Genomic DNA, 22,326 nt, shown 5'->3' with positions numbered 1-22,326 from the left:
TGTTGTGTGGCACAGGGAGCCCAACTTGGTGCCCTCCAAGGACTTAGAGGGTGGGATTGGTGGGGAGGTTGGAGGGAGGTTCTAGAGGGAGGGAATATAATCATACACGTGGCCGATCCACTTTGTTGTGCAGTAGGAACCATTGCAACATTATAAAGCAAATATACTCCAGTTAAAAAAAGAAGAAAATAAACATATCTGATATAAGGAAGCTCTTGGTCTTCTTAGAAAAATGACTGAATAAGCAAAGAATGTGGCAGCTACCCGTGCCTGGGTTTCTGGGGGTAACCATGTATTTTCTGAGGGAGCATCCATGACAGAATACTGAGAAATTAAAGCAGCTATGCAGAGTGGAAGGACGTGTCTAAATAAGCACGGGGTGTTTGAGCTATATAATGTCTGAGAAGTCATTTTATACTTTTTATTTTATAAGTGAAGGAAGGTACAATTAGAAAGAGTACAAGGGTTACCCACAGACACTAGATATCTGATATATAAAGGTAGCAGCATTTCAACAATTCTATAATTGTACTGATTGGAAGTATTACATTAGTTTTCTGTGGTTGCTGTGACAAATTACCACAAACATCGTGGCTTAACATGACATGGATGTCTTATCTTATAATTATGTAGGTCAGAAATCAACATAGGCCTCTCCGGGCTAAGATAAGCCATCTGCATGTGTTCTTTTCTGGAGCCTCCAGGGAGAATCTGTTATTTCTTTTTAAACCTTTTCAGTCTAGAGGCTACTCATTTCTTGGTTTTTGGCCTTTTCTTACATCTTCAAAGTGAGCAGACTTGAATCTGTCTGACCATTATTCTGCAATCATATTTCCCTCTGACCACAGACAGAAAAAGTTTCTTAAAGGATACATATAATTAGATTGGGCTCACCTGGATAACCCAGAATAATGTACCCATTTCGGGGTCCTTAAATTAGCCACATACATAAAGGCCCTTTTGACAGGTAAGGTAACATGTTTATAGGTTCTAGTAGTGAGGGCTTGGATATCTTTGGGGGGCTGTCCATCAGTCTACAGCACTTAGAATTGTAACACATCAGTAGCATCATTGTAAGTTGCAGCCACCATTTTGTATGAGTAAGGTATTCATTGATAAGAAGCTGGTGTGCTTTGGGAGGATATGTAAGCTTGCTGGAGCTGGCATAATAACAAGTAGAAGACAGAGTAGCTTAAAGCAACAGAAGTTTCTTTTCTCACAGTTCTGGAGGCCAAAAGTCCCGGTGTCAGCAGGTTGGGTGTCTCCCTGGATCTCTCTCTCTGGCTTGCAGACGACTGCCCTCCGGCTGCCCTTTCACGTGCCTTCTCCACGTGGTCTTTCCTCTGCGCATGTGTCCCTGGTATCTCTCTCTGAGTGTCTAAGCTTCCTCTTCTTGTAAGGACACAAGTCAGATTGAATTAAGACCCATCTTAATGATCTCATTTTAACTTAAACATACTCTTTAATGGCTCTATCGCCAGATATAATCACGTGCTTTTCTTTTTAAATTTCTATTGAAGTATGGTGATTTAACATATGTTATTTCAGGTGTACAGCACAATGATTCAGTTATTTTATATATATGATATATATGTATTATATATGCATATACATATGAATGTATATGAATCTATGTGCTGCCTGCAATGCCAGAGACTCAGGTTTGATCCCTGGGTTGCAAAGATCCCCTGGAGAAGGAAATGGCAACCTATATCTATAAATATATATATGATATCATCACATTCTGAAGTACTGGGGGTTAGAACTTCAACATATTAATTTTGAAGAAGAAACTATTGACCTTCTAACAGAGGACCTGAACGAATTATTTGTACTTTTGTTTAAGAATGAAAAAACTTCATTTTCATAAAAAATACCTATCATATCAGTATTATTGCTGGGGATTTATGGATTTCCAACAGATCTATTTATAGTGTGAAAAGTAGGGGCATTTTTAGTTTTCAGGTTGGTGTTGCCATTAGGAATTTTTTCAGCTAACTTCTAAGCTTCGTTGACAGAGTGGAGATGGAGGGGACAGATACATACGTACCCTCACACACACACACACACACACTCACTCTTAAGCACACACATATTTATAGCGTTGAAGGCTGTATTAGCATCTAATTCCATAAGTGATGTTATATTAGGTTCCATTTCCACATCATTATGGTCGTTAGTCACTAAGTCATGTCCAATTTTGCAACTCCATGGACTATAGCCCTCCAGACTCCTCTGTCGAGATTTCCCAAGCAAGAATACTGGAGTAGGTTGCCATTTCCTTTTCCAGGGGATCTCTCCAACCCAGGGATGGAACATGGGTCTTTTGCATTGCAGACAGTCTTCTGCATTGCAGGCAGATTCTTTACCAACTGAGCCACCAGGGAAGCCCCGCCCCCACCCCATCACTATAGGAATACTATAGGGATGATACTTGGGGGAGTAGAGTTAAAATAATTAAGAACAACTTTTACATACATACTATCCTTATAACAGTCAAGTAAATGTTTTTATAATAGTGCTAATGGCCTTGTTAGTATCATTTTAATAAAAAGAAACTAAAATAGGGAAATTTAAAGTGATTTGTCTGAAATCATATCTACCAGTTTTAATTCAAATCAGGTTTTCTGATTGTCATTTTTCGAAAAGGAAGGGTGTTTGTGAATCTATTTATTTAGCCATCCTCTCATCCACTTCTTTGTGCCCCCATGCATTCTCCGACAAAACCATTTATCTGCTCTTCCTCTTCCTCTTAATTTTTTATCAGTACCCTTGTCCATTCGTCCACCCACACATCAATAATCCATTCATCCACCCATTGAGTTATCTGACTTGCAGATGTGATTATTTCTGTTAAATCTGTGCTTTGGTCATGACTCTCTTCTTTATTATTGAGGTTGTGAATGAGACAGTTTACAGTGCTCAAAGGGTAGAAGTGGGTGACACAGCTAAGTTATTGTCAGGCTTTAAAATTTGGGTTTTGGGGGTTTTTTTGGCCATGCCACATGGCCTGTGGGATCTTAGTTCCCCAACCAGGGATTGAACCAGGGTCCCCTGAATTGGAAGCATGAAGTCTTAACCACTGGACCACCCTTGTCAGGGTTTTTGATCTCATAAAAAAGTGATTTGCCAGTGTCATACCCTATTCTATAGCCAAAACTAAATCCCAGGTTTATGTTATTTCATTTTCGACTTTAACTTCAATGTTCTTCCAAGTTCATGGCATTTTGATTACCTCACAGTCCCTTTATAAAGAGAGAATTTCAGAGAGAATAGATGACTGTCATTTGGTTATCCACTGTGTTCTTTCCCACTGTGAGCTTGTCAAGTTTTTGGATAACAAGATGCATCCTATTTAGCAAGTAATTGTGATTACCACATCAGAAATTTGTCTCATATTTTCAACTCCTATTGGGACTCTGGTTAATCAAGCTCTTTTCAAACATAAAGGACACTGACACAGCCTTCTTAAATGTTTTCTCCTTTTTCCCCAGTATAACTGAAGGTTATACTGGTCCCATCACTTCGTGGCAAATAGATGGGGAAACAGTGGGAACAGTGACAGACTTTATTTTTTTGGGCTCCAAAATCACTGCAAATGGTGACTGCAGCCATGAAATTAAAAGACGCTTATTCCTTGGAAGAAAAGTTATGACCAACCTAAATAGCATATTAAAAAGTAGAGATGTTGCTTTGCCAGCAAAGGTCTGTCTAGTCAAAGCTATGGTTTTTCCAGTGCTCATGTATGGATGTGAGAGTTGGACTATAAAGAAAGTGAAAGTGAAGCCGCTCAGTCGTGTCTGACTCTTGGCGACCCCATGGACTGTAGCCTGCACCAGGCTTCTTCGTCCATGGGATTTTCCAGGCAAGACTACTGAGAAAGCTGAGCACCAAAGAATTGATGCTTTTGAACTGTGTTGTTGGAGAAGACTCTTGAGAATCCCTTGGACTGCAAGGAGGTCCAACCAATCTACCCTAAAGGAAATAAGTCCTGAATATTCATTGGAAGGACTGATGCTGAAGCTGAAACTCCAATACTTTGGCCACCTGCTGTGAAGAGCTGACTCATTTGAAAAGACCCTGATGCTGGGAAAGTTTGAAGGCGGGATGAGAAGGGGACGACAGAGGATGAGATGCTTGGATGGCATTACTGACTCCATGTCCATGAGTTTGAGTAAACTCTGGGAGTTGGTGATGGGCAGGGAAGCCTGGCATGCTGCAGTCCATGGGGTCGCAAAGAGTTGGAGATGACTGAGCAACTGAACTGAACTGAACTGAACTGAAGGTTTCAATCTAAATTGACCTTTGAATATTAATAATATCCTGAATACATGTTTTAAATAGCCACATCCATTTAAAATCTACTTCTTTTGTTTGGCTAATAATCTTAGTTGTCTCCTTTTAGTCCTGTTCACCTTGCTTACATTGTATATTATCACATTGTCTATTTATTTTGAACAGAATTTCCCCCTCTCATATCAATATCTATCTATATAAATAGATATATCCTATATATAGGATATATATTGATCTATCTATATATTGATCTATCTATATAGATCTATTGATCTATTGTTCTATTGATCTATCTATCCATATATATAGAAAGATAGAAAATTTTTCAAGAGATTTGTGGAAAGTGATGGTTGAGTTGAAAACTAAACATGCTCCAAGGATCTTTGTATGAGAATCTCTTATAATTTATAGTTGAACTCCCAGGTACTATGTCTGCTTTAATATAAGACCAGGAATAGGACTCTGAGAGAGAATAATTTGTTATGTTTTCCCAAATCAGTCTTTTTAGTGAGAAACCCTGTGGTCCTTCCCCTACCTACTCACCAATATGTCCATTTGTTCATTCATGTGTCAATTCATAGAATTTAATGTGCTTTTGAACCTAAATGGAAAAATGGGACTGAGACTCTTACTCAGCCATCCCTCTATTTATTATTTTTATGCATGCATTCCCCAATAAAACCATCCATCCATCCATTTTCCTTCACTTAATTCTGTTAGTGACCAATGTCTTCATCCATCCATCCACTCCTTGATCCATTCACCTAAATCTCTTTTTAGTAATAGGCCCACAATTATTATCCACCCACACTGTGGCACACACAAGCATTTTATTCAATGACACAATGCACATTGACCACCCCCTTTTACTTCTAGGCTTACAGTTTTTGAACAACAAGAAATAAAAATGAAGTACGCTTTAAACACCTTACAGTTTTATTTGTGAAATACACATTACTAAAGCTGAAAAAAGAGTAAAAGCTTCCAAATACATCTACTGTGTGTACTTCCTAAACAGGTGAATAAGTACCAAATACGTCATTATAGTCCCAATATAAGGATGTCCAATGTAAGAGTTTAAGCTACTTTGTACAAAGAGCATTTTAGTCAAGAAGTAACATTCTTGTATTTACTATGAAGTGATGCTGCATGTCGAATTCTGACCCACAGTATATTGTTAGGTGCATTTTTCTTGGAAAGAAGTTCTGGTTTTGGCAGAATCTATCATTGTGATTCCAAGATTCGGTCTCCACAAGAATCCACCCTATATGCAGTTTTGTTTGAATGTTTTAGCTCCTAGAAGATAATGTGCTTTACCGATCATCTATTGGCACATTTTAAGCATTACAAAAACCCTATTGGTTTTGTAATGGTAGGGTGTTAAAACTGTTATTAAAACACTTTACAAACAAGGACACTGAATTCTGGGGAGATTAAGCAAATCCCTCAGTGTATTCCTGTTTGTTCTATTTCTTATCGGGATTTCATTCTGGTTCCCATAATATCAATTACAACTTTATACATCTTTGATTGCCTTGGAGAAACATATTGACTTCCAACCCTGTAAGATTTAATATATTAGCCAGTATGTTATCAACATACATACGATAAGGAAGTATTACTGTTCAGTTGCTAAGTGTCCAGCTCCTTGTGACTCCATGGACTGCAGCATGATGCCAGGTTTCCCTGTCCTTCATCATCTCCTGGAGTTTGTTCAAACATGTGTATTGAGTCGGTGATGCCATCCAACCATCTCATCCTCTGTTGCCCTATTCGGCCCCACCCTCACTCTTTCCCAGCATCAGGGTCTTTCCCAATGAGTCGGCTTCTTGCATCAGGTGGCCAAAGTATTGGAACTTCAACTTGAGCATCAGTCCTTCTAATGATATGTCCAGTTGAAAGGAGTTCACTGTCTTTTATGCCCCTATAGTTGCTTAAATATTGAAGTCTTGATCTCAGCACTTAAAGAAAAGAAAAAGAAATCTGAGAATACAGAATTTAAGCATTCTCAGAGCATGTTTAAGATCATTTCGGTAGGATGGGCACACTTATGTTATTTCTCCTATGACATCATTATGGAATGGATCCATCTCCTTTCTCTGAATCCTATCAACAAGGATAATTTGGCTTCACTTGTGTATGGGTCTTCATATAAAGAGAAATTTTGCTTATTATGATCGCTCAGATAGTTGAAATGCTATTTATCATCAAAACATCCCCTTTTTAAAAAAAAATTAAACTTGGGAAATTTCTTTATTGGAGTCTGGCTAAGAGAGATGGATTTGCTGTAAGCTTGCATGTCATGTTTCCAAACCCATAAAGCTGTGGTCCAGACTGAAGAAAGTAGCAAATTTGCCAAGGTCATGAGTGTTGGCTCGCAAAGTCTCTTGGTAAACAGCCTGCCAGCCTCTTCTTGTCAATATTCTCTGTTTGCATTCCTATTAGTTGAGCATACCGCCTTTCTATTTCTGTCTCTACTCTATTTCAAGCTTTTATATGACAAACTGTACTTATGGCTTCATACACATGGCTTCTAAATGTCTTTAAGAAATGCCTATTGCTGTTTAGGGATAGTGTAGGGAGCCTGCTCCAGTCCATCCATCTCCTCATAGAGTGAACTAGGAGGTCCCCAGGCTAAGTAGGTATGCAGTCCTGGGGGTTTCTCTGGAATGATGCTAAAATGTATAGGCTCTGAAATCTGATTTACTCAGTTATATCTGGTTCTGTTATTTGTTAATTATGTGAGCTTGAGAAAGTCCATATATTTACAGAACCTGTGCCTCTCATCCTTGTAAAATCACTGACAAGGTGCAGGACTTTATGATAGATCCTGTATAGTCACAACAGCCATTAGGCTTAACTGAGCATCTGCTATGAACCAACTACTATGCTTGTTGTTGAGAAGATTGTTGAATAACGTATCTGGAGGCCCTGTCTTTGTGGCACTTACTATCATAGTAGCACAAGTATCGCATTCCTAATTCTGATTGTAATTTCGGATTCCTGCAGCCAGAAGCAGCAGTCACTCAGACTTGCTTCCAATTTTCTATTTCTCTGGGCATTGCTCCCCTTGGTCAGGTTAAGATGTTCAGTACTCACACTAGCAGCTAACACAGGGTACAAAGACCACACATCTGAGATATCAGGATGCTACACATTTGTCTCCTGTAAAACATCAGAATTTTTTTGTCAACGTAGAAGCACCTCCAGGGTAAGATGCTTGATTCTAGTCTTTTAATTGGTGATCGTGTCTTCTTCACCCTTTTACCCCGTAAGACAAATTTCAGGGTAATTTGGTTTGTATGAGAATGAAGGACTGTTATCATTTCACTGAATTATTTCTTCAGAGTGTATGATCACAAGCGTAAGTGCATATTCCCAATTCAATCTTACTAACATGCTGAGGTGTTCTTATGTCTATTAGTTAGCTGTAGTTGTATAATTTGTTTCTGCAAATTGTTAAGAATGATGTGACTCAGAAATAGAGAACAGACTTGTGTTTGCTGAGGGGGAGGGGGAGCAGGCGAGGGAAGGATTGGGAGTTTGGGCTTAGTGAGGAAAAGTGTTATATATAGAATGTGTAAACAACAAGGTCCTACTGCATAGCACAGGGAATTGTATCCAATATCCTGTGATAAACCATAATGAAATGGAATATGAAAAAAGTATATCAGTCTATCTATATGAGTCACTTTGATATACAGCAGAAATTAACCCCACACTGCAAATCAACTATACTTCAATAAAATAAATGGAATATAAGGTGGCATGACTGGATGAAATAACTATTTAGATTTACTGAAGTGGTATGACATTTCAGCATATAAAGGCATCTTACAAGCGATGTGGTCCAATCTCACTCCTCCTACTCCATCTCCCACCATCGTATGCTTAATTTAGCTCTGAAGCATCAAGAACCCACGGTTGTCTAGTTCTACTTGAATATGATGATGGAACCAAACTCGTTCTTGAATGGACTGTTTCATGTTGGGTCAGCATTTTTTGTGAGATGTTCTATTGTGTGCAAGAAGGCTGAACTACAGGTTAAAATAAGTAGACTTCAAGTCAAACTTCTGGTCCTTCTGGTGGGGGAGCAGTTCAGAAACAGGAATGTATTGTTTTCCTATACCAACTTGCTCTTTCTCGTTATCTGCCCTTTCACTCCCCTAGCAGCCTAAATGTGTGCCTGATTTAGAGTGAAGCCCTGCATCCTTATCATTTTGGTCAAAAATTTATACTCTGTTATGTTTCTGGTCCCACCTTTGATATTAATTGGTTACCATTTAAGGATTAGATTATCCATCCATTCACTGATATAGATCGTTAGCCTGAAGCACCTGTGTCTCCCTAACAGGCACCTACTAGATACTGAGAATATAGTGTAAGATGTGACTTTATTTAAGTGTGCTAAGCTTGCTGTCCTCTCCAAAGGAGATTCGATTGATGAAAACCAGGAATCAGTAAGTGAGAGAGATTCATGTTGTAGTGATCCTTGTTAACCCCTTTGGGTTCCAAAGATGCTGACTCTCTCCCAGTAACTCTAGAGGAAAACAGGAAACTTGAGAAACTCTCCTAGGATGTCCTTTTAGATTGAGTGGAACTTCAAAGTAAGTTCCAACATCAGAGCTACAGATGTTCACATGAGGAGCTGATTTCCCCCATAGTTCCCTGAGTCCTATTCCACATCACTCACTCTCCAGGAAGAGGTGGGCGAGCATGGTAATTAAGTCATTCTTTGGTATTAAGATCAGTGCTCAGAGGAGACTTTATCTTCTCCTGGTTCTACTGTATTGATACTAGAAGTACTTCAGTGTCCTCAGGAATTCTGCAGAAGAAGGTGGAAAAGTAGTTTGTACTTTTATTTTTTTGACAGCCACAGAGCTATGTTCAGTCATCTGATCTTTAAGGGTAGATTTACTAATTTTAAATTCAGAAATAAATTGAACATTTAGAAAAGCAAAAAGATTATTTTCTTCTAGCCTCAATAAGCAGAAAGTGGCACAAATTCAAAGTAGTTTAGCCTTTCATGATAAGTTGGCTGAAATCACTAGATGTTAGATTAGTTTAGCTGCTTTCTTATTATAAGGACAATTTAGGCTCAATATAGAAATTTAGAAGAATAAAATACAAACTGTAGTACAATTAAACAGGGATTAGTCACTGCTTGTATTAGTTTCGACTAATCTCACTGCACACTGAAATTTGAAAAATGAACGCAGTATTTTATTTTAAATAAAAAATTATATGTATCTAATTTAAAAAAGAGAGATGGATGACACTGAAGGATAGGGTGGGAGGGGCTCTTTTCTGAGGACAGTGCTCTGTGAATATCAGGCATATTCATTCATTGTCATCCATCCACTCATCCTTCCCTTGATGTTCCTTCTGCTATGTCTTAGAAGTTCTGCTAAAATTGAATGCAGAATTGAGGGAACTCAAGGGTTTTATGTTTAGAGTAGATAAGGTTTCAGCTCACTAGACCTCACATTGCTAAATTTCTTCATTCTTCTTTAAATTACTATTTTGAAAATAAACTGAGACCTTTATAAACTGAGCTCTTCCCTTCCCTTCCTTTCCACTCACCTTACTCCACAAATACTTTGAGCCCCAGCAGCATGACAGGCACCTTACTAGGCAGTGGGAATGCAAAGGAAAGGGGAAAGGCAAATGTTTCTTCCCGTGGCTTTTAAAGTTTAAACTTGCAATTAGGGGACATTATGCAAATATATGAAAGATAGGGCGCGTGTAATTACATTGATGCTCACAATTCAGCTCAGTTATGTTGTAGTCCTGTTATGATCCCTGAAATCGAAGACGTAACATGAATGACCAGTGAATAGCCAGGATTGCTCACTGTATACCCAACACTCGTGCTCCTCGCCCAGGCTGCAAGGAGGGACCACAGGGGTTCATCTGGTTGTAGATGACACAGATCATGGGTGCTGGGCTGAACTTGGAGTCCTAAATTGAGGTAGCTTTGTGAATTGATGTCTAAGTTTTCCTCTGACTTTCTCTTTCCCTTTGCTTCTAAGACTTTTGCTAACGGGTGCATGCCTACCACTGTGATTTACCGAAACAAAACTATTATGGTGCCGGGCTTCTTACTGAAAGTGTGTGAATATGGACTGTTGTTGCCTTTATAAAGTCAGATCTGAACTCTATAGTTTGCTCTAGAAACTCTACATAATCTGACCCCTTCCTGGCTTTCTATCCTTATTTCTTGTCACCTCTCTTTTTCCTAAAGTCAGTACAGAGACTGTTAAATCATCTCTAGCTTATCTCAGTCAGTATGCCATCTCTTACCTGTGGATCTTCACCCATACGTTCACCTGTGTTTGGAGATTATCCCCTCCCGCTTTGCAATCTGAAATTTTAACCATTACTTTTTGAAAATAATATTCTCCAGGCCAGAATACTGGAGTGGGTAGCCTTTCCCTTCTTCAGGGGATCTTCCCGACCCAGGAATCGAACCGGGGACTCCTGCATTGGAGGCGGATTCTTTACCAACTGAGCTATCAGGGAAGCCTAAAACAATAATTTCATTTATTTATTTTTGGCTGGTCTGAGTCTTCAGAGCTGCATAGACTTTTCTCTAGTTGCGGTGAGTGAGAACTGCTCTCTAGCTGTGGTCCTCGGGCTTCTCATTGTGGAGGCTTCTTGTGTGGAGCCCAGGCTGGAGGGTGTGCGGGCTTCGGTAGAGACTCGTGGGCTCAGCTGTCGTGGCTCCGGGCTCTCGAGCACAGGCTCAGTACTTGTGGCCCATGGGCTTAGTTGCTCAGCAGCGTGGGAACCCGTGACTCCTGCATTGGCAGGTGGATTCCTTATCGTTGAGACACCAGGGAAACCCAAATCATTACTTTTTTGTAGTGGCATTTGCTGTTCCCCACACTCCATTTTGTGAGTTAAATAAATTTGACATATGCACTCCATCCCCACCTCCCCCTACCACCGCAGATTTCTTTCTGTATCAGAGCCTTGGAGCATGTATTTGAATCCAGGAAATTTACTTTAAACCCTATGCTGTTAAGATTGCCACTTGCTGATAGTAAATCCTATGGAAAAGTTCCCTAAAAATCTCTGAATATCAGTCATTTCATTGTTGAAATGCAGAAATGGTCTCTGGTTGGCTGTGAGAATGGTATTACATATGTAGATGCAAAATGTTTACCAGATAATAAGTGGTCAGTACGCGTGACAGTAATAGTAATAGTAACAATAACGAATATTTTCTGTTTGGGTTATCTCCCACAAAGCTGTGGGTTTTTGAAGGCAGAGACCATGTCTGTGTTGCTTATAATCATGTTTGGTGCATAATTAACCAATGACTGGATGAGGTCTTTGTACCACAGCCAGGCCAACATCTTACCACTCCAGCCAATTTGCATGTGGCCCTTATCTTGGTATAATTAGCAGAAGCAGTTCTTGGGAGAGATGGTCCTCACACTTCCAGATGATGCACGGTGTGTGAAAATGTGGTGCATTTGGGATGTCTTTGGCATCATGATCTCACAGAGAAGGTCCTGGGGTGGGTTGACAGAATAGTCTTGATACATTGAAGTGAGCAGCTTTAAACAGACGCATGAAGACCAACCAAGACAGCAGCAGCTTATTAGCATGTATTCTGATTCCTCAGGACCAGATGTGGAGTCTTACGAACATTTGCTCCCTGTAAATTGCTATTCTTACACACCCACAGGTCTTTATTTGTAATGTCAAGTTGGTTACTTCAATGGGCCATGTGCAAGTGTGTGCGCCAATATTAATAACAGGATGAAAGGAATGCATATGGAAACACAATACTCTGCCTTTTAAGATCATGAGGGCTCTGGATTTTGCTGACATTTGCTAAAAATAATTTTCCAGAAGAAAGAGGAAGTACACAGTGTTTGCTAAGAGCTTTTCTCTCCATTTTTTCAGGATGGAATTTTGGGAACTTTTCACTCAGCTTGCAGTTAGGCTTTATTATAGTGTTTTCAGGTAGTTGTGCATAGTTGAGGATGTTATGAAGTAGAAACAGCTTCAGTCATTGTACAGTTAACATTTAATTTTTCTGTTTTTTCAAATAGATCACCTCAGATTATAAAACCAATTCTGCAAAATAGGTGTCTCATCTCCATATTAGAGGCAAAGTAACTGAAGCTCAAACAAATGTGTTAATTTTTTCAGTTCACGTAGTTAGAGAGATCTGAGTCTTAGCTTATTGTTTTTTCAAAACCTATGCTGTTCCCTTCTCCCTCAGTTACTTCTAAATACAAAGGACCGCCAACATATAAGAATATGATATGATTTACTAATCAGAGGCTGTTGATAAATGTATGGAAAATATGGTACAAATAAGTTCTAACATAAATAATAACAGTATTTTGAATGACTTAATATTTGATAGCAAAACTGTGATGGGCAAGAGTGACACATGCCAATACATTCTGAGTCTCAGGAATGCATGTATATGAATGGGAACATCCATGAATCATACTTTATTCAAATTTTTCTTTTTTAATAAAAATGCTAATAGAATATTAAAATGCACATAAATTAAAATGATCATAAATTAGGATTAATAGCACATTAATGAATTATATTCCCACATTCATTAAGATAAAGTGGCATTTCAATATTTCCTCTTGTTAATAAGTTTAGTACAATAAATGAAATGAATACAATTTGCGGTTCAATAAATATTTGATGTAATCTTATGCTGTAACTTTTTAAAATATTCAGAAGTAAAATAGGAGATCTAGATGCATTTGGATGCTTCGTTGCTGTTTTATGTCTTTTGTATAATCTTTTCATTTATTGAGGAGCTAAATAAAATTTAAATTGGCAAAGAAAGTGATAAAATCTGTTCTGAATAAAAAGTGATCCCAAGAGAACGCAAAGCCTTTTGAGTTTCTAGGAGTTTCTTTGCACAAGACTTTTTTTCTTCAATATATACATATATATATTTTAAGGAACAGGTATTTAAAAATCTCATGATGCAAGAACTAACTGCACGTGTGCTTAGTCGTTCAGTCGTGTCTGACTCTTTGCACCTCCATGGACTGTAGCCCGCCAGGCTCCTCTGTCCATGGGGGTTTTCCAGGCAAGAACACTGGAGTGGGTTGCTGTGTCCTCCTCCAAGGGATCTTCCCAACCCAGGGATCGAACCCAGGTCTCCTGCATTGCAGGTGGATTCTTTACCATCTGATCCACCAGGGAAGCCCAAGAACTAACTATATTGGCATTTAAATAATTGTGTTTAACTGAAAATATGTGCATTTAAGCAATATTTTATAACTATAATCCAATGAATTTTCCTTTTAAAAATGAGAATTAAAAATATATATTCTTGTTTCATTTTATTTTTTAATTGGAGTCTGTATAGTATAAAGAAACAGCACCATATATCAGAACACTTTTGTTTCCCTCCTGAGAATAAACTGTGAAATTTTGGGGTTCTGTTTTCCCCAGTACATACCAAAATGTTTTAGGCAGAGTAGGTGTTCAGTAAATACTTGTTGTCATGATTGAAAATGGAGCTGAATTCCTGCTGCAAAGTTTTTATTTCTCAAAGAAGTCCCATTTCTGGAAAATGTGCTCCCATAATCTGGCCTCAGTCATCTTTGCAAAATGGGAATAATTTTCCTGGACTAGAAGAATTATACAAATCAAAGGGGAAAAAAAAACTTACACAAACATAAGGTCTTAATATCCATCATAGTGTTAGAATTATGTCAGAGTTTTGAATATAGCAGCCAGAGCTGACTTGAACTTTAGGCCTGCTGCACTTGTTTCTATCAAATAGAAACTGTGGAGATGTTACGATATACCTTCTCAAACTTCCCTTTTCTCGTGTTTCATATGGAATATTCTAATTCAATGACTTTTGGAAAAAATGAAAAGAATTAGTACATGAGAAGTGATTCACACAGTTTTTGGCACACAGATAGTAGCCCATAAAAATAGCTAATAATAATAATCTTTAAATGTATTAACCAATTGAAAAGAATGCATACATTTTTATATATTTTTATCAATCTTTTTATCATTCTAATTGCACATCAGTTCATACTAAACAAGTAAATATATGAACAAATTGAAGGAACACATATACTTTAATGTTTTCTGCTCAATTTTTTTTATCATTGCAAATGTATATCAATTTATACTGAACAGGCCAGAGTATGTTTTAAAGGCATTCAAGTGTATTTGACCCTCATTACTTTACTTGATATACAGAGGGTTGCACAGACTCTTTGTATGGCTACTATTGGCAGAAACTGATGAAGTTATAATCAATGTAGAAAGAAACAACTTTATATTGAAACATGAGGTCGTTAAAACATACTTTGCAAATTGCCACATCACTAACCAATGTCCCCTTTCATTTTAGCTACACACAGACCTGGATCCTGGGAGCAAAAAAATCAAATACATCCTGTCAGGCGATGGAGCTGGGACTATCTTTCAAATAAATGATGTAACAGGAGATATCCATGCTATAAAAAGACTTGATCGAGAGGAAAAAGCTGAGTACACCCTAACAGCTCAAGCAGTGGACTGGGAGACAAATAAGCCTCTTGAGCCTCCTTCTGAATTTATTATTAAAGTCCAAGATATCAACGACAATGCCCCAGAGTTTCTCAATGGACCCTACCATGCCACCGTACCAGAGATGTCCATTTTGGGTATGTATGCTTCCATTTTTCACAGAACTGTTAACAATCATCTTTAAAATAGCTTTTGGCATCAGGGATAGTGTGTGATTGAATAAGAGACATTTATTACCGTCTTATCTCTAATTTGCATTTCCAAATCCCCATTTTTGGCCTCAGTTCCACAGCTCAATAGCTTTAGTCCCTGAGTAATAGGAACTGACGAAGCAGTTTTATTAAAATCTCTCTCCTTGCACGGCAGTACTTCAATAGGCTGAATTTGTATTCCTCTCATAGACCTGGAGTTCGAGTATTGTTACTGAAGCGGATTTATCAAGATTTGTTCCAACATGCCAGACTAATCCTATTGATATTTGCTTGATGTTTAATTATTTGTTTGTGTGTATTCACATGCAGATATAGCACATAGAGAAATAGGAAACCGTCTAGGTCTGTAGTCAGCCAGATATTGCATTGAGCTGGTGGGTAGAGTCTAGAGTGGATTAGGAAATCAGCTACTAGAGGCTTGTGTGTTGTGCTCATCTTACTTGGACTGAACTTTTTAAAGAATCCTTGCTATCACCAATGACTCACTCCCACTTTTTGTGAGCCACTGAAATATTCATTATACTCCACAGAACAACATTTATTCCAAAACATGGTTTTCTACCTTTTTCTTCCCTTTTTTTTGTATTTGCTTATTTATTCCCAAATCAGTGTTATCTGGCAGTTCAGCCGGTAAACAATCTGCCTGCAATGCAGGAGACCCCAGTTCAATTCCTGGGTTGGGAAGATCTGTTGGAGAAGAGATAGACTACCCAGTCCAGTATTCTCAGGTTTCCCTGGTGGCTCAGATGGTGAAGAATCCACCTGCAATGCAGGACACCTGGGTTTGATCCCTGGGTTGGGAAGATTCCCTGGAGAAGGGAACAGTTACCCACTCCAATATTCTGGCCTGGAGAACTCCATGGACAGAGGAGCCTGGTGGGGTACAGTCCATGGGGTTGCAGAGTTGGACGACTGAGTGACTTTCACTTCACTTCATCCCCAAACTCTGGCCTTGATACAGGAATTCCTGACCCAGGACTTTATACTATAATAAAAGGGAATTTTAGAATTCTTCCTTGTCTGACAAAAGCAGTAGACAGAATCCAAGATCCAGGGCCCAAGAGCACCAAAGTCATTCCTAAGCATGCAGTGGATGGAATGGATACCCTGGTTTGTTTCAAATTGCATTTAAGGCAACCTATAGTCTATGCAGCAAAATCACATAAATTAGAAGTAGGTGAATATAATGTGATAAAAGAAAACACACACACACAAATAGAGATACAAATCAAAAACCCCAATTAGGTAAATAGTTTGGCTTCATTTGATCTCTTATTTTTTAACCTACACTATAACTTTGGTAGATGCACCCATTGCAGCAGCAAATCAGAATTGGCTTCAGGTGTTCACATCTTACCAGTGTATTTCTTTTACCAAGACTCTATTTTGTCTATTTCTTGTGTGAAGAATCCTACTTTCATGTATTTTTTTCCCTTCTTATCAAAATCAAATCACTCCTCTATGGTAGGCTGAAATGACACTTCTAGGAAAAGTTTGTGGGAGACTTCTAGGGATTTCTAGCAGGAAGTTATCTCTCTTCCATCACTACTACAGCAGAAAGGAACCCACGAACAATCAAAAACACCTTCATGTTCCTACTTCTTTTAAATTCTGACAGGTAAACAGGAGCTGAGAAATGCTATATTTTTTTCTTTCTTTTTATTTACTTCTTATTTCATCAAGTTATTTAGGGCAGAGAACTTGCCTAATCCATCTTTAAAAAAAGACTTTTTATTGTATATTGAGGTATAGATGATTGACAATGTTGTGATAGTTTCATGTGGAACAGTGAAGGGGACTCAGCCATACATGCATGTGTATTCATTCTCCCCCAAGATCCCCTCCCCTCCAGGCTGCCACGTAACATTGAGCAGAATTCCATGTGCTGTATAGTAGTTCCTTCTTGGTTATCCATCTTAAATATAGCAGTGTGTACCTGTCCACCAAACTTCCAAACTACCCCATCCCTTGTTTATTCCCCTGGCGACCATAAATTTGATCTCTAAGTTTATGAGTCTGTCTCTGTTAGTGTAAGGTGATTTTAAAGGACTATTACCACTTACAATACATACAGAATCGTTATTGTTTAACTGCTAAGTCATGTTCAATTCTTTATGACCCCATGGACTGTAGCCTGCTAGGCTCCTCTGCTCATGAGATTTCCCAGGCAAGAATACTGGAGTGGGTTGCCATTTCCTTCTCCAGGGCATCTTCCTGATCCAGGGAGAGTACCCACGTCTCCTGGATTGGCAGATTAATTCTTTACTGCTGAGCCACCTGGAAGCCCCACATAGAGAATACTTAATCTTAATTACTAATAAATGATCAACAGAAAGCTGCTATTTTTTTCTTCATTATTATAATTTCTACATCTTTAATGGCCAAGTCTATACCTATTTATTGTAGATGTGTCAGAGGCTTCCATTCCTGTGTGTGTGAGTCATGCCCCTGATAAATATGCTGAGGGAAAAAAATAAAATACAAACTTCTACAAACTTCATGGTCAATTTCAGCTAAGGAAAGGAATTTAAAGATATTATTAGCTATATAACACAATGTGTATGTGCACTTATACATTGTTCCTCTATCTCAAAGATTTTTCTTTATGAGTATAGCAATATAGTACAGTATTTCTTTATAAATAGAGTATAGTATTTATACTGCTCAATACTATACTATATGTACAATATAGTACAATATATATGTACAATATAGTATAGTATTTCTTTATAAAAGAAATAATCTACACCAACTTACATAGTTATTTTAAAAATGCTTAGCTTGTTACCTCTCTGCTGAAAACCACATGGAATATGCTGCAGTTGAAGGAGTGGGTTTTGAAACCAAATGGATGAAATTTTGAATCCTGGTTCTATCCCTTATTATCTGCTCGACTTTGAAATTCAAGGAGGTGAAACTGTTGCTTATTTCCCTTGGCCACAGTGCAAAGATAACAACTTCTATCTTGCTTTCATTTTTTGAGAATCACATGATAAAATAGAAGGTAAAGGCATGCCATACTGTAAAGAAGTGTTCAATAATTGGTAGTTGTGGTTTATAAAATTATTTTTATTAATCTCATTCCCATATTACCTGTGGACTTTACCTTTGTATCGATTTTATGCATCGGGTGTCTGGTTTCTGTTTGACTCCAGCCTCTCTGGTTAAAGGAGGAAGAGGCAGCGGCACTATTTTATTGTCAAGTGTGAATTATTCCCTTCATTTCTCATGAAGGTGAATATCAGGATGAAGGTCAGCTCCTATCTCTGTTCTCTCCCCATTACCACTGCTCTCTTCCAGCCTGCCTCTTCCCTCCCTGCCTGCCTTCTTTCATTTTTCTTCCTTTGCTACTGCAGAAATGCCAACACCTGCACCTGAACACCCTGAAGAATGCCAGCAAGGACTGGGGGATTTCATTGTTGCAGAGAGTGAAAAATAAAATTCTAATTGAGAAATTTACCAATATTACATTGAAATGAATGTGATATTCCAGAACTGTCTGCCAGTTGACAGGCTGTCAAGACAAAACACACATATATATTTGCCCAAATGGCAGCCAAATTATTTTAGAACCATCTTATTTGGAAACTGGAGGCAGAGCTCTTTTATATTCTACTGTTTATTTCAGAACTTGATGAGAATTCACTTTTATAGCAATACTGCGTAAAGAACGATGTGTGAGCTTGTCTGATTTTTACTGTGGATCCCAAGCTAGCAAGGTTGAAGTTGGTTTTTCAGTGAAAATTTGCCCACACTTAATAAGTTCCAGACACTTTAAATATTTTTATGCTATTGGATATTGGAGTGAGGGATTGTAAACCTTGATTGTGTGTTCACATCTGTGCTGAGTTGCGTCTGACTCTGGTACCCCGTGGACTGTAGCCCACCAGAATCCTCTGTCCATGGAATTTTTCAGGCAAGAATACTGGAGTGGGTTGCTATTTCCTACTCCAGGGAATCCTCCCAACCCAGGGATCAAACCCTCATCTCTTGTGTCCACACCTGGGTTCAGGTAAAATGAACTCTGTATTTAGCTTGAAAATAGAATCTCAGATAATTTGTCTACAAATCTGCTTTCTACTTGTATTAGTGATATAACCCAACTAAGCTTCACCTTCTCTATCTGTGTAGTATGCATAAGAATCCCTACCTAAGAAAATATGTTTGGAAAAATTCATGATTGTATTTGAATTACTTGGCATGGCCATTGAGTTGGTGCTCAGTTGATACTTGTTTCTTTACAAACATCCGTCTTTGAGCTGCTTTTACTAGTATGATTCAATAAGTTGTGTATATGGTATGAATGCCTTGAAAGTGAAGTGAAAGGCGCTCAGTCATGTCTGACTCTTTGCCACCCTCGACTGTATGGACTATATCGTACATGGATTCTCCAGGCCAGAACACTGGAGTGGGTAGCTATTTCCTTTTCCAGGGGATCTTCCCAACCCAGGGATCAAACCCAGGTCTACCTGCATTGCAGGCAGATTCTTTACCAGCTGAGCCACCAGGGAAGCCCAAGAATACTGGAGTGGGTAGCCTATCCCTTCTCCAGTGGATCTTCCCAGCCCAGGAATTGAACTGGGGTTTCCTGCATTGCAGGCAGATTCTTTACCACCTGAATTATGAGGGAAGCCCTGTGAATGCCTTAGTCAATGAAAAGTTGCTTAAGAAGCCTTAAGTTTATGTTTCACAATTGCACACATTGGAATGAACCCTATTTTATTCTAACGGGTATGTTAGTAAAGATGGAGATAAAGGATGGATGAGAAAGCCAAGTAGGACTTGAGCTGGTATGAATGACTATGTAACTGCAAAGTTACATAAACATAAACATAAACTGGAGGTTTTCTTAGTTTTCTTTGAGATTCAAGTCTTCTCTAATGGTGATCAGTGTGTATTAAAAAGTTGCTATATTCCCAATGCTGTTAAAAGCTTGCAATATTCACAACAGTCTTTTAACATTAGTACTGATATTACCTTTTCTATTCATTATTTTTAATCAGAAAAGTGGGGGAAATAATAGCTAATCCAAACTGAGATATTCAATGGAGGAGCTGGGATTGAATCCAGGTATCTGGCTCTTCTTTCCAAGGTTTTAACCAGTATGTTATACTAAACTTTGATAATATCTCTAGAAAACTTCATTTATATATGTTCTATGATTCCACTGCCTAATGATTCTGTTGCCTATTAATAATAGTTACTGTTTTTCCAAAGTGGAAGAGCTCTTTAGATTAGCATACTTTCCAAATTAAATGAAGAGCTGGACAAAGAGGACAGGAGTTTGACAAAGAGAAGTATGGGTGAAATCTTATGCAGTTTTTAAAAATATAAGAACAATATATCACATAGAAATTCAAATCACAGTAAAATTAATTGAGAGCCATTTGGTGAATAAATGGGGCTGAAGTGCTGTTAATATTAAAGTAAAAACTAAAGAGAATAACTGGGATTGACTCTGGATTTCCTGGTGGTGACTGCAAAAGAGAATGCACTCTCCATCAAAAAATATTAATCAAAAAATCAGAAGGTCAAGAGGTTCCTTAGTAAAATATATTTTGGAAAGGAAAATCTCATTGCTTTGCAAAGGCTCATAACTATAGAGGTTATGGATGTCAGTACATAATATGCAAGGAGACTTACTCTACTTGAAACAGTGACTCAGCCAAAGGTAAAGTGTTAACATTTGAGAACAGTTTCAGTGTTGTCCGTTCTATGTGTTATTCTCACTCTCCTATCTTCTCTTATTATTAGTAACATGTCTTTTCTTTGTGATTTTGTTCTTTTTTGGTGCATGTATGTGTGCTAAGTCACTTCAGTTGTGTCTGACTCTTTGCAACCCCATGGACTGTAGCCCCCTAGGCTCCTCTGTTCATGGGGATTCCCCAGGCAAGAATATTGGAGTGGGTTGCCATGCCCTCCTCCAAGAAGACCTTCCCAACCCAGGAATGAAACCCGTGTCTCTTATGTCTCCTGCATTGGCAGGTGGGTTCTCTACTGGTAGCACCACCTGGGAAGCCCTTTTTTATGGTAAACATCTTCAAATCCTCTTTTGGAAGATGGCCCATGTGAAATACAGGCTATTTCTTTTGTGTTGTTCATCATCTTTAATTTGGAATACATTTAATCTTAGAGAGAAGGTGCAGTTATAGTCCAAATTAATGTTTCCTCAACTTTTAGAGGGTGCATTGCTGAGATGATACCCCATCACCATGAGATTCTTCAATCAGTCTTTGCCACATGGATGATTTTCTACACAAGCACAATACAGCCATCAAAATTAGGAAATTAATAGTGATACACCATTGCTAGTGGATGCGTCGACCTCAGTCAGATGTCTCCAGTTGTCCTAATAAAGTCTTTTTATAGCAAAAGGATCAAATCTAGACCTCCATGAGTTCTAGACTTACCATGAGTTCACCTCTATACCTCCAATGCCAAAGCAACACCACAAGGCTCATTCTAATTGTTTCTTTTTCTCCAACAGTGAGAACCCTGTTCCTTTTCACTTGATGTATTTGGTGTTAATATCACCCCTCACTGCTGTAGTAAGTGATTTTCATTTGCTCCTCTGCCCATCCCCTGACTCCCTGACACAAACGTTGATTGCTGTTTCACTCTACCTCTACCTTCCTGCCTTTCTGTGAATTCTTACCTCGCCAGCCATACGTAATAACTTTTGGAATGAACTGTTTAGGTGGCAGGCAGTCAGGAATGGGGGCAGGAAACTATATGATACTCTCAAATTTTGTTCTCTTGTGTATTTCAGTTGTATTTATGGTACAACAGACCTATGGCAATGGCGCCAACCTGTGCTCAAAATAGATTTACTGAAAAAAATCAAAGTTAATCGGTAAACACCGAATTAAAGAAAGTAAAATGATTTTCATACATCAGACTGTTTAAAGCATTAATATACAAGAATTTGATAAATTCATATTTTATGCCCTTTTGGAGATTCAGACATTTATATGATCCCAGAAACTATTTTTAAAAAGTATCTTGCAAAACTGCATAATTTTATACTATAAAAGTTTTAAAAACACATGTCTAATGAGAAGAGAATTTTGAATCTATGTTAGGTCACATGTTAATGTAGCATGCAGCTAAATAGTCAAATTTGCAATTTCTAAAGAGCAAATTAAAAATTATGATGACTCTAGCTTACATGCATTAGCTTGTTATTCTTGTCACTGCCTGATAGATATTTTCATCCCATAAGAAGAAGTTTCCCCAATTAATAATTAGAAATTCATTTTCATATTTTTTATTATTAAAGAAGCAGTTT

General features: G+C 38.2%; 1 protein-coding gene across 1 annotated transcript in view; it reads left to right on the top strand.

Annotated features, from left to right (window-relative positions):
- CDH8 (cadherin 8) overlaps positions 1-22,326 on the top strand; it is a 390,981-nt gene that overhangs the window by 123,165 nt on the left and 245,490 nt on the right. The window contains exon 3 of the mRNA XM_043898638.1: positions 14,669-14,963. Coding sequence (XP_043754573.1) covers positions 14,669-14,963 — 295 coding nt within the window. The remainder of the gene's footprint in view (positions 1-14,668; positions 14,964-22,326) is intronic.

The sequence above is a fragment of the Cervus elaphus genome, chromosome 4, assembly GCF_910594005.1.
Source record: "Cervus elaphus chromosome 4, mCerEla1.1, whole genome shotgun sequence".
NCBI classification, from domain to species: Eukaryota; Metazoa; Chordata; class Mammalia; order Artiodactyla; family Cervidae; genus Cervus; species Cervus elaphus.
The sequence above is the reverse complement of the archived record's forward strand: the minus strand, read 5'-3'. Positions and strand labels throughout refer to the sequence as shown.